Here is a 13,437-nt window from a genome sequence, read left to right as displayed (position 1 = left end):
CATTATTCTACGAGGATCGAAATTAGGGGAAATGTATAAGCTCCACATCAGTGTCTTGTGTTCAGGAATGTTTGCTCGAAATGGGGGCCGAAAATTGGTCATATCAGGCCAACTTAAAACCGGCCTGCCAAACAAAAAATGAACCAATAAAATCCTAGGCCTAACATGAGACGCCAATGTATGAGACACCACTCGCGGCCGTTGCAAACCACAGAGAGATGACACAAGAGACAACTCTTTGCTGAAAGCTACTTAAGAACAGAATTATCTCCCTTCGCTTGTGTGCTAATGTGCGCATTCTAAAATAGAGATGTACCTACTGCCTCCGTTGTGCTTACATCTCTAACAGACTTGGGCGCCATACTTTTAACAACAGCGCCGTCGAAAGCGAAGCTCTTGCATTACGTCACCTGACCTGAGATGATTACTTTCGCCTTGTGTAAACAACTGCACGCGATGTCGAACGTACTGAACTGTTGAGCAGCGCGCTATTTACAGGCGTCAGTGGGTATTATTAACATCTCCGTCCGTGTTCAAGCTGAACCATGACAATTTAAATATTGATTTTGCATAACAGAATTCACAGGGATTCAACAAAAGTTATCGTGAGTTCTTCACTGTGTTCTGGACGCTGGATGATCCAAGGCATAAGCTGATATACAAGACTTATACCACACCCAGCCAATTAGACTACAATTTTCTCACATGCCGTGCAAAGAGAGGTGACTTTGCTGCTTTGCTTTTATCTCTACAGAAACGCCACCGCCTGCCTTGGCGTACGCGATTACTTCTTCAAACTTTTCATGCCGTCTTTCATTGGGCGCCGTCTTGTTGAAGAACTTAATATTCATTAGCTAATAAGTGAGTAAATAGCTCATTTTTTTAGATGTATTAATTCAGATGCAGGTAGTTGCTTGATTTTATGGCACTGATACAGATTTCGACTCAAGGAATCTGAAAATACTTATTAAATATCTGGTACTCCTCTATCAACAATTATTCCCAAATTTTGGGGGAAATCACTGCGCTGATGGCGCCCATCTATACACGAGCCTTGTCTCGGTGCCGTAGATCACGTAGAAAGGCGCGTGATCTCGAATGCTGGTGTGCGATCGTATTGCGGCATGTACTTCCGTTTTTGCATCAACAAAAAGCGAAACTAATGTTTACTTCTTGTTGAGATTGAAAAGGCCACGGTCAGAAAACTTAGATCATGAGACAGCTGCGCAGACGATAATCGATAGCCTCATGCCTTGACAGAAACCTTTGGAGTTGACTTTTCTCGTTCGACCGACTGGGCAAATTGTTCTTTCTATTTTAATCCATGATGACTGATGAAATCATCACTAAACTTGTCATTCAAGGCTGCGTGGTCCTGTTAGGTTGATTTCCTTGTCTTTTGGCGCGCGGTTCGGAAATGTTAGTAGACCCGACTCGCCATGACTGCAAAAAATTATTTCGACGAGAAGAAAATATTTCTGCGGATTGCAACAACATTTCCACTCGGGATTGGATTTACTCTCGCAGAGGTGATAATAAATTTCCTGTTCTCTCCTGCTTTAGAGTGAATTTGAAAGCCGATTTCGTTATGGACCGACTGGATTTTGAAATTCAATGATTAAACGTTCAGGGAGGCAAATATCAGAAAGTTGTTGAAAACAGACCTCAAGGTTTACTTTAATTGAACTCCTAAATTGGCAGGCCATGTTTAAAAATTGCAGCTATTGGGACTGCTTAAACTTTATGACTGGAAAAAAGTAGCAGACCAAAGGAGATTTTCTAATTCGAGACCTGATGATGTAAAAGATTATCACAGTTTATCTTTTCTGTTTTAATCAGTTTCGTTGATCTCTCAAACGTGTTTGTGCTAACGACATTTTTACGATGATTTCATGATTTAAATTCGACGTCGGTAACTTGAAATACCTTAAATATACTCTGAGTGAGTGAGTGAGTGCATGGGGTTTAAATATACTTTGACCCTCATGCTACAAGACGCAGACGTGCACCAATATACTGTAACGTCAACATTGTAATTAGGTGTATCAAAGCTATAATCAGGTGTACCAACACACTGCAATCAGGTGTGGAAAAGCTGTAATAAGGTATGTCAACACTCTGTAATCAGAGCTACCAGCATACTGGAATCAGCTGTACCAAAGCTGTAATCAGGTATGTCAACACTGTGTAATCAGGTGTACCAAAGCTGTAATCGGGTGTGTCAACACGCTGTAATCTTGTGTACCAAAGCTGTAATCAGGTTTGTCAACACGCTGTAATCTTGTGTACCAACATACTGCAATGAGTTGGACCAACACTCTAATCAGGTGTATAAGCATACTGTAATAAGGTGTAGACCTGATGCCGTGATCACTTATCAATGTTGTAGCAGGTATATTAAACTGTAATCAAGTGTACCAACAAATCAACCATAGATACCTACGCTGTAATAATGGTGTTACCAACACTGTAATCAGGTGTACTAACGCTGTAAACAAAGATATATACGTAAGCAGTCGACATGTATGCCAATTTTAACGTTGTGATAAGGTGTTATTAACACTTTGGTCAGGTACGTGTACCAACACTATAGTAATGTGCCACATGTGCCTACGCCGTAATCACGTGTACCGACACTGTGATCATGTGTACCAACTAACGACCATACTGTTATGATGGTGTATAACACCCAACCCAACCATCTAGTTATGACCCAGCTATCCTAAGATTAATAACCCGACAGCCTGTACAGCGTTAACATTGTATTTTGCACATATCTATTTGACTTATACTCTTGTGAAAAATGAAGGGGCAATTTTATTGAATTTCATAAACTTTATGTTGCTGCAAACCGTCCACACGTTTGAGCGACGTTTTGTAAGAGATGCTTACCTAAACTTAAAAATCTACATACCAGGATGACGATCTCCGTGAAATTTAATCTTAGGTCAGGAGATAAATTTGAAGTCCATGTAGAATGTATAATTATGAATCGGTGAAATATACCGCCAAACGTTTAACTAATTTTTTTAGCTTAACATGCCCACCATTTACATCATCACGTCAAGCCAAATTCACGTCCAAGCAAGCCAATATCACGTCATTGCAAGCCAGGTTCACGTACTAGCAAGCCAAATTCACGTCATTGGAAGTCAGGTTCACATAATTACAAGCCAGGTTCACGTAGTTAGAAACCAGGTGAACGTAAATGGAAACCAGATTCACTTCATTTCAAGTTCACATTGCAAGCCAGGTAAGCATTGCAAGTCAAGGTTTTATGACTCGGGTTCACACTGCTAGTCAGATCCCGGTCAACACAATGCAGATCGAAGTAATTGTAAGCTATAGTTAAGTTTCGTAAACTTATAATGCTTTATGATGCTGTCTCAACAAAACATTATATCCAAGACACTATGCGTATTTTACCAGTCACTGTAAACTGACTTTAGCCTGGTTTGTTCTACAAGCAACATCTTGTCTACACTGATGGAAAACGTTGAGCTTCTTTCTTTCTTTTGTATTGTACACGAATATAATATCAAATCTCAATCCATACTTACACATACGCCTGATCGGATTTAAAATTTAGGCCAGATGTATTGCACTAAAAAATCTGGCAACATTTTTTTAAGACACGGTTTATCAAACCTTGTGTAAATGTGAAGGTGAAGAACATATCAATGCGTAACAAGATATAAAAATACCAGATCTGCTTATCGGAGTAAACATTTCACTAATTCTTAAAACAAACACACCTACTTATGTAGAACATGGCAGAGGCAAACAAGTTCACCTGATGACGGAAGAATATTTGGGAACGGGTATTTCATAAGTTAGAATGCAGCAGCATTTATGAATAATCAGTCCATAGTTCAAAACTTTACAAAGGTAGCCACTTGATCTAGTTCAATTCTGTAGTCTTGTAGCCATATCTTGCCATCTAGCTCACAACCACGAAGTTCATCCCGCCATTTGCCCTCCGGCAAGTATATACTTCTCTGTCGCTGAGCATCCTCTAGTATTGGAGCCACGAGTAAGAAGTCTCCCACCATAAACTCCGAGTCTACCTGAAGGGCGTCCTCATCTTCCGGAGCCAGCCACCAGATTGGACGGATCAAGGGTATGCCTGTGCAAAAAGTGAAACAGAATGTATACAATATATAGCGAAAAACTAATATCATACTTAATATAATATAGGGATAGTTAATGAATAGTTAGGCACCAAGAAGGATAATATGTCGTTGGGCCAACAGTACTTACAATTATTTAAAAGTTTAAACAATGTATATTTGTCATTTTGATAACCAGTTAGCAACATGTAAGGAAATTGCAAGTCATTTATCATTTAGCCTGCATGTCTATGAGGAAGTTATAATTATGGAACCTACCATTTGCCTGGGCGTCCTCGATGGCTTCTAGAACACGCGGAGCCACCATCCTTTCATGAATGTTCACGAACTTCCTGGCCAATTGCACAACCTCTTCATCATATTGCCATGGTAACACGGAGAACTGCATGGAGGGTAGATAGGCCGTCAACTCCAGCCAGCGGATATACAACTCCCTCTGGGGCAGAACAGTCTCGAGTATTTCTCCGTTTTCGCCATAAGCATTCCCTCCAATCATATCAGGAAGAACGTAAGGATATCCAAGTAGACCAATAGTTAGAACAGATGGAATCATTGACAACAAGCCATTCTCATATCCCCAGCAGGATTCTTTGTCCATAACTCGAACAAAATAAGCATATTCCTGCGACATAAAGGCCGATCTCATCTCGACCATACCTCCGAAACTTCCAATCAGCTTCCCGTACAGGGTCGTGTATTCACCAGGTGTTTTCATAGGCCGGAATGTTTTGAAGTTCATGGGCAAGTAGACCAATTCGCCTGCGTCGAACTTGAAAGAGTCGACACCATAGTCTTGTTGAATATTTCGAAGTCTCTTGGAGTACCACTCAACAGCCTGCGGATTGGTCAGATCTAGGACGGCACCAATACCTTGCCACCATCTTACCAAGGCTGGGGCTTCACCACGAGGTTCCTTCATGAAATAGCCTTCCTTCGTTCCTTCTTTGAACGCAGTTGAGTCTATGTTGGCAAATGGCACAACCCAGAGTGTCACTCTGAAGCCCATATTTTTCAACGTGTCCATCATTGCTTTAGGATCACCAAACTTCGCTTCACTGAAATCAATGTCTCCATATGAACTGGAAAACATGTCATCAATCTCTAACTGACTATTGGAGAAGCCGTGACTCAGAATATCTTGAGCAAGGTCCAAGATTTTCTTCTGATCGATGTTGACTTTGTATGTTGCCCATGTGGACCAGATGGGACTCCTGATCATCCGTTCGTCGGGTTTCCCCAATGGTTTACTGAAGCAGATGCTGGACATGGTCTGATGCACTTCTTTCACATTGGACGCCTTATAGATAGTTAGGCATAATACTGGCAAGCTGTCGTCCGAACATTTCATGCTGCTGTACTGTGAATTGTCGTATTTTGCTTTCAGTCTGAACCGCCCATAAGTTCCATCCCAGCTCACATGCAGAGGCACAGTATTATCCACACATACTCCAACTCCACGGGAATTAATCCAGTACCTTTCAAGGACTGGTCCGCACTCCCTCGTATGTCTTCTGTCCACATAGTCATTTGACAAGTACGGACCGTCAACCATTAAGGTGTTGGTCATTGGCCATTGTTGTGTGAACAGCTCGGATCCTCCATACCAATGGACGTTTCTCGGCTCTAAGTCTAGCTCTATCTCAGGGGTATAATCTCGACTTTGCGCTTCAAGCGAAACAGTGATGTATTCTATTTCTGGTCGCTGTTCTAATTCTTGAGTCGAAATTGTTAAAGTCGCAAGCTGATTAAATTTCACACTGTCCTGTCCTAGATGAACGATACATGAAGATTTGTCCTGTGAAATAGACTTACCCTTTGGAAATCCCCGAAGGATGCCGTGTAAGAACGGAGCTTCTCCCACGTTGGCTTTGCTAGAATGAAATGATATTTTGTGCTGTCCCCTCTTCTAGCTTGTACAAAAATGTACCCATATTTACTTCATCAACTGTAATGTTGGAATGTCCAGGTTTATCTGTCCAAAGCAAAACACAATTTTTAATAGATTTATATTAACATCTTTGTTGCATGCAAAAAACACTTTTGCTAATGTTTCTTCTTAGAAGTCTGTTAACAGTGCTACAGTGCCGTGATTCGCTGTCTTACACTCATGTGGAGTGGAGAGAGGTCTTATATATCTGTCCTGTATGTAAACTAGCACATTTCCCCACCACACAAACATAGGCCAAAGAAAAAAAACGCATTGATTCGTCTACCCGAGAATAGCTTAGCCTCGTTTTCGGTATGGAAATTGGCCATTCAGGTACCACCTGCCGACTAATGTAAAGTCACAATATTCGAAAATTATAATCGTTTGATAAGGGGTAACTTAAGTGCCTGGTTACGGAAAATAGATTCTGTGTGATACTTACGGTGATGTAGAGAACTACGACAGCCCAGAGAGGCGGGAAAATAGGACGGTATTTATAGCTGGTCCCAGTCGGTTTAAAGTGGTCTAAACCGACCGACTATATATACTGTTAACACGTTGTGCCCCCACATAACTCCAGCTGTAGTAGTTCCATTTATCTACTGTTAAAGAGCTAAAGGGGATTTGACCGACATACACTGTCAGGTTTTCCTAAAAATGTCTGACTTTAGTCCAAACAAAACACATTCTGTTTGTTACCCAACGCGAGACGGAATTTACATGATCAAAAATTTCTTTGATTAAATTATTCAAGGTGAGCATTAAGTGGAATGTTGTGTGTGAAGTTCAAACGTAACATAGCTGAAAGTGTTTTGCAACCTGAATGTTTTATCCGACCTAGTAAATAGGCAGGGTTTAGAGGCAGAGCTGCTCTCGGAGCACCTCTACCTCTGGCCCACGCGCTCCCAGTATAGGCCTACAGTAAACGTATGTTGTTAAACTGTCACCAAGTTAGTGTAGCATTGCAAAATAACAATTCTGAGGGCAAGCGACCTATATAGATACACAGGCTTTAAGCTATGCTCAGTACGATTTGCCGCTACCTCTGACCTAACCAGGCACAATGTGCAGTAACCATATCGTGTATTATCGTCACCAATACAAAATATAAGTCAAGCGTATAGCACTTAGCGAAGCACATTTCAGAGCGAAGCACATTTTCCTTTAAATTTCTCTCTTTTCAGTGTGGGTCTTGTTTAGAAGATAAAAGACGTAATGGGTGGTGTCAAGGCAAATTCATTAATTAATTTAACGCTAACAGTATGTGTGACTTATGTACCAGGTGCCGATTCCACAAGGCCATTTTAAGCTGATTAGAATATCGTTGTAACCTGTGCTAAATCCAAATGTTGCATGATAGTTACAATCATCTTAACATGTGACAACCTTGTACAACTGGCCCCTGGACGTTTATACGGTACGACGAGCGTGTAGGGATAACTTTAACATAATCAGAATGGATCCAACTCTTTGGTATAAATAATACATTTATGCCCCAAGGATAGGGCCATTATATACGAAACATTGTCCATAATAACGACTGTCCCTTACAACCACAGGCGCTCGAATCCACTCTGTAAACCCTATATATTACGTACTGGAATCGAGCGCCAGTGCTGACAACACATTTATACATTTAATACCGATTGACCAGGTAGTGTGTTACAACAATGCTATTAGGCTTCATCCTGAATGAAAACAAAATTGAACACTTCACAAATGCATTGTCAAAGACTGAAACTGAACAAGTGTATGGATTTGGCAGACAAATGTAACAAAAGTTGACAGATGACCTGGAAGTTCACTTGGAAATGACACTGAAATCTTGGCTAGTTTTTATTTATTTTGCCTCAAGATGACCTGTGATCTTGTAATTTTTTTCTCTCTCTACCCGTAGTGCATGATTTCATTCCGAAATGTAATAAGTAAAAGCTTAAACAGTGTTGTTCTTGAACCATCAGGCACAACGAGAACCGTTTGAGGTTTTCTAGGATATGGTTTACAGCTACTCATTGACAAAACCACACCAGTGTGGTTTAAGACATCAAAGATGACAGGAGTAGAGTTTCTGTGTATAGAGTATAACAAGACAGGTGGTACTTCAGATTGCGAAACTTTGTCTTATAATGACATAATCCTGTTAAAGTAATTACGGTGTACCGTTTCACTTACTGACCAATTGTCAAGAAAGCGTTGTAGATTCTTGGATATGATTTTTGTCGCGAATTGGGTAGTATTCGTTTCTGCAGGATTACATTCACCAGCCACCCATTGGCCCTTTTTCTTACCGAGTAACCGGTTAAGGGCAACTGTGACAGGGCGTGGACTTTCTACAGCCATGTAAAGCGAGGTGTCATGAGTAAACAGCCTGTATGACAATCGATATACTGAACAATGGCAGTAACCCAGTTTAGTGATACCCTAAAAGCGATATTTTTCAGCGTGTCCATCATTGCTTTCGGATCATTACACTTTGCTTCACTGAAATCAATGTCCTCATATGAACTGGAAAAGGTGTCATCAATCTCTAACTGGTTCACTGAAGCAGATGCTGGACATGGTTTGATGTACTTCTTTCACATTGGACGCCATATAGATTGTAAACGACAGTGTTGGTAGACTGTCATCGGACAATTTCGTGCTGAAATACTGTGAATTGTCATCACTGGCCTTCAGTCTGAAATCTCCCATCCCAATCGACATGCAAATGTACATTACTGTCCACACTTACTCCAACTCCACGAGAATGTACCAATACCTTTCTAGAATTGGTCCGTATTGTCTTGAATGTCCATGTCTAAATAATCAGGTGACAAACACGGTCAGTCCACCATAAAGGTTTTGTTCATCGGCCAGTATTGTGTGAAGAGTTCGGATCCTCCATGCCAGTGCACTTTTTCCGGCTCCAAGTCCATCTCTGTCTCCGGCGTGTAATCTCGACTGAGAGTTTCCAGTGAAACATAAATACATTCTGTTTTCTGTCGCTTGTCTAACACTTCATGAGAAACCTTCAAGTTTGCACTGTCCAAAGTTTACTCGCTTGTTCTCCCCTTGCTGAATGGTACAATGTGACTTCTCCTGCCAAGTATTTTTGCTCAGTGTAAGCCACAAAGTCTACCCTGCAAGAACGGAACACCTTAAAGGTGGCGAGTGCAAATATTGGTAGAGAAGAAAGCTATTTTGTGCTGCTCTTCATAGTACTGGTAGACGCACTTGCCCATCACCATTCCATTTGTCAATACCCAAAGAGTTTACAATCTTTCTCCTCCTGCTTTTCTTCTTAGGCTCTGAAATGTGTGAATGAAGCTTTTCAATTTCATGGAATTACGGGGGAAAATAAAAGCTCTTAGACCGCACTTTAAAGGACCCAGGCTACAGTAGCTGGGATTTGATGTCCCAAAAATAGACATACTATATTAAAGACGTAACATAGAGAGAAAAACCAGAGCAGCGACATTCAAATCAGCCATTTATTGCATTTTACTTTTTTCACCTACTTTGTTTTCCACACTCAAGATATTTCGCTCCAGCGGATACTGGTAACATAAACTGGTTTTTCAGAGCCATATGTCTCAAACCAAAAGGCAGGTTCATTCTTTGTACAACGTAAGGCAAGAATTCCCCGAGATTCTTATTTTGTTTTGTCTGGTTGAAAGCATATGTAACTGAAGTGTGATCGCTACCCTTCCGGCCCATGTTCTGGGTGTGGGCCAGTCATAAAATATAGATTAACCAGTAATGTTCATGCAAAATACCCACTAAGGCAGAAATTGACAGGGGCTGTAGAAAATGCAATCAATCGGGTAAAGTAAATTTATTATTGTAGAAATTAATCTGCATTAGTGAATAAATCCAGTAAAATAGAGCCTCTTAATTATCCCTGTGTTCTGAACATTCCACACATTGATCGAACGTCACGCCTTCTCTGTGATACGAACGTTCCTATCAAACATGGCAAAAACATTTGTGTTGGGTTTCTTTCATCAACATTAACATCAACATCAACCCGAGGTTTTCGTCATTTTTGTAAGGGTAACCTTTAGGTGACATCTAGACTGCACTAGAGACCGTTACGGATGCATGTGCACCAAGCTTCAGCATCAGTGCGATTACTTAGCTGATGTAATATACGCAGTCCATATCGTGCACTGTTAGAATTTCTAGTAAACGTTCAGCGATTACTGTAGTCTGCTATGTTTTACACATATTGTGTAAATGTCTACCTTTAGGTATAACCCATCACGTGTAAAATCTTACCAAGATAAATGTTGACCTTTACATTTCATGTGAAGTGAAACTTTACTGAATCCGATGCAGCCCAGCTGAACCTTTTTCAGTAAACTTTTACAGAAAATATCTAAACAGTGTAAAGTTCAGTTTGGATGTTAAGCCCATGTAAAGTGGGCATGTATAGCACATACAGTGTATTGTCCACTTTCGATGACACCTAATTCAGTCAACAAAGTCATTTTATTGCATGTAATGCTGAAAAGTTTTACGTACACAGACTGAAATGGCGTGTGAAAGAATTGTCATTGAATTCCTCACATCTTAGCGCCATCTTTGAAGCACTGCTCTCTAAATCCAGTACGCACACAACACTGGCTTAATCTCCCATAGGCCAGCGTGGTTCTCAGGTAATTCTGTATCATCTTGTGGACATCTTAGTCCAATCATATTTCAAGAATCACATACACATTTGGAAAGGTGCCGGCAAGTTCTGCATCACGGAACCTGTCATGAGTTTATTAAATGTGACAACAAGACAGCATTTGGGTAATTCTAAATCTGTTATGTGTACCAATTTATAATCAATATCACAACATTTCTTTTTCTTTTAAACATCATTCTGCAATAGTAATTTACTACTTTTTACGGATTTATATGAACTGTTGGTACAAAAACCCTAACTGAGGTAAATTGGATCGGATCTCACCGGTTATAAGGGAACTATCACGTTGTCGTCGCTGCCCTGGTTTTACCCTCCACGCTCTATTCTTTTATGTTGTAAGACAACAGACAAGAGCATGATGAAAATGAATGTTCTACATCGATTTGATTTTTTCTCTTGAGAAAAGCAATATTTCCGCTGAGACTGCCTGATGTTGGATTCCCATCATAACGTTTGGTTCTCCTTCTTTGTCTGTCCGTAGCTGCTTTGAAGTTCCCAACCCTAGGCAATCATGGCGAAGTGATTCGAGAAAATTTGTCCGGAGAAATAATTACCGTACATCCAACACTTTCTTTAAGTCAACTTAAAGGTAAAAATCCTTATTTGGGCAGCCGAACCGTACAAGGCTGAGTTCTACATCTTGATCAGAACAGTTTCCAATGTGTTACCTTCATGTCCTACTCTAATTGTTTGTTTCTGACTTCACTTTTAATATCTCCGAAAGCATTTTGATTCCAGTGTATATTTTGACCAGTGAGGTCACGTGTTCGAATCGAGCAATAGCCGCATCGGCTGAGGTTTCAAGTTCAGATATTTTCCAGGTACTTGACGAACGGAGGTGGTTTTATTCTGGGTACTCCCGTCTCCTCCAAACATCAACTACTTAAAATTCTGAAAAGTTCATGTGTGCAACTTTAAATAATTAAAACAAATAAATAAATATACTCCACGTATCTTGTATTTCCTACACAGGTAGACTGTGTTTCTGTCTCGATTCACTCCAACAAGACATTTATGATTTTAGTTTTTTTCACATTATGCTAAAATTTCTCACAACTGACAGATTCTTTGAACGACATGTGTGTGTTAAGCGTTGTGCATAGCTAACTGACTGCGATTTTACTGATGCCTAATAGACGTGTGTTAACAGGCCTAGGTTTCATTTGTAAAAACTCTTTAAAACTTATCACAGCTCGATGACCAGAAACAATAAACCGCTGAATGCCCCTTGGCAATTTCTTCATTTTTCTAAGTATTGAATATGCGCACGTGTGTTGTGTATTTTAAAATAAGGATGAATACGGTGATATTCAGTGTAACCAGAAGTCTAATTATAAACGTCTTGTGTAACACATAGCCTCATCAGATTAGTACCATCATGAAACCTGTCTGTACATGATCGCAGATTACCACTTGGATGTCTAGTTTACCGTGTTCCTCTACATGTCTTACAAATGGCCGACAATATGTCACTTGGACGTGACCTGTGATAAACGCTACACAAACATGTCCCAGATCTGATCACATTTCATCTCTGATAAGCATATCTGACTTTGTTTGCACCGTTTTCCATACTGAACTTAAAAACTAAACTTCTTTGTCTGCAGACATGCAAATAGTGGGATATATACATTTAGTAATTCTGCGAGCAACAAGGGCCAAGGTCATGTTTTATCACACCCGCTCGGTCATTATTTGAATTCGGTCATCTAAAGCAAATGTTTGTCTTTCGTCTACATTGTCAAGACATCTCATAAAGTTGAATATATGTCGAGGATTTTATTTCTTCAAAGAAGAAATAACAAATTATTTTATTTGCGGAGACACTTCAGACTTCCACAAAAGTTAGCTGGGCGCATTCTGCTTTCATTCTCCCCACTCTTTGTCAAACCGTTTGGTGCGTCATTCCTTATCATAATTCCAGTTATACGTGTACCAATGGGACTATAAGGTATAAAAAAGGTCAACTTTTGCATGACAACCCATGTGCATGAATAGAATCAAGGACAGCTGCCGCTTCCTCGAATCTTACAGCTCTTGGTCACTATGTCAGTTAAAAACGTCTTCGTGCATCCCCATTACATCCCATCAAACGTCTTTTCCATACAGTTTTCCAAATATTACAAAGATTAAAATACTCTGATAAGTAATTAAGGAATCCAGAATTAAGTGCCTGACCATGGGCTAGGGGCCCTATATGCACGTGTTGAAGCAAATAACCAGGTTGGATATATGTACAGTTGTAAATTTTTGATTGAGATACATATCCCTTGTCTCCTTTTTACTCCGTATAATTTAGCATGATTATACACGCGCGTATACAATCACTTGCATCTATTCGGGGCCGTTTACCCTAAATACATCAAAGTGCACTAGCGCGTATACAATCACTTGCATCTATTCGGGGCCGTTTACCCTAAATACATCAAGGTGCACTAGCGCGTATACAATCACTTGCATCTATTCGGGGCCGTTTACCCTAAATACATCAAAGTGCACTAGCGCGTATACAGTCACTTGCATCTATTCGGGGTCGTTTACCCTAAATACATCAAAGTGCACTAGCGCGTATACAATTACTTGCATCTACTCGGGCCGTTTACCCTAAATACATCAAAGTGCACTAGCGCGTATACAATCACTTGCATCTGTTCGTTTACCCTAAACACATCAAAGTGCACTAGCGCGTATACCATCACTTGCATCTA

At 40.3% G+C, this 13,437-nt stretch overlaps 1 protein-coding gene across 1 annotated transcript; it reads right to left on the bottom strand.

Annotated features, from left to right (window-relative positions):
- Positions 1-3,048: 3,048 nt before the first annotated feature.
- On the bottom strand, positions 3,049-9,624 carry LOC135477977 (myogenesis-regulating glycosidase-like). Its single transcript, XM_064758250.1, has 4 exons — positions 9,555-9,624; positions 9,271-9,344; positions 4,389-6,036; positions 3,049-4,126 (listed from the first exon to the last, which is right to left on the bottom strand). Exons 1-4 carry the CDS (start codon positions 9,622-9,624, stop codon positions 3,873-3,875), a joined length of 2,046 nt encoding a protein of 681 aa, XP_064614320.1. The 3' UTR covers positions 3,049-3,872.
- Positions 9,625-13,437: the final 3,813 nt, after the last annotated feature.

This window comes from Liolophura sinensis, chromosome 1, assembly GCF_032854445.1.
Source record: "Liolophura sinensis isolate JHLJ2023 chromosome 1, CUHK_Ljap_v2, whole genome shotgun sequence".
NCBI lineage: Eukaryota > Metazoa > Mollusca > Polyplacophora > Chitonida > Chitonidae > Liolophura > Liolophura sinensis.
Note: the sequence above shows the minus strand (reverse complement) of the source record. Positions and strands in the feature narration are given on the sequence as shown.

Excerpts from the sequence above, each read along its gene's own strand:
- LOC135477977 (XM_064758250.1), bottom strand. The coding sequence starts at position 9,624 with ATGGCTCTGAAAAACCAGTTTATGTTACCAGTATCCGCTGGAGCGAAA. Across the intron at positions 9,345-9,554 it reads TCTTGAGTGTGGAAAACAAA|AGCCTAAGAAGAAAAGCAGG; the intron begins GTAGGTGAAAAA and ends CACACATTTCAG. Across the intron at positions 6,037-9,270 it reads AATGGAATGGTGATGGGCAA|AAGAGGGGACAGCACAAAAT; the intron begins GTGCGTCTACCA and ends TGTACAAGCTAG.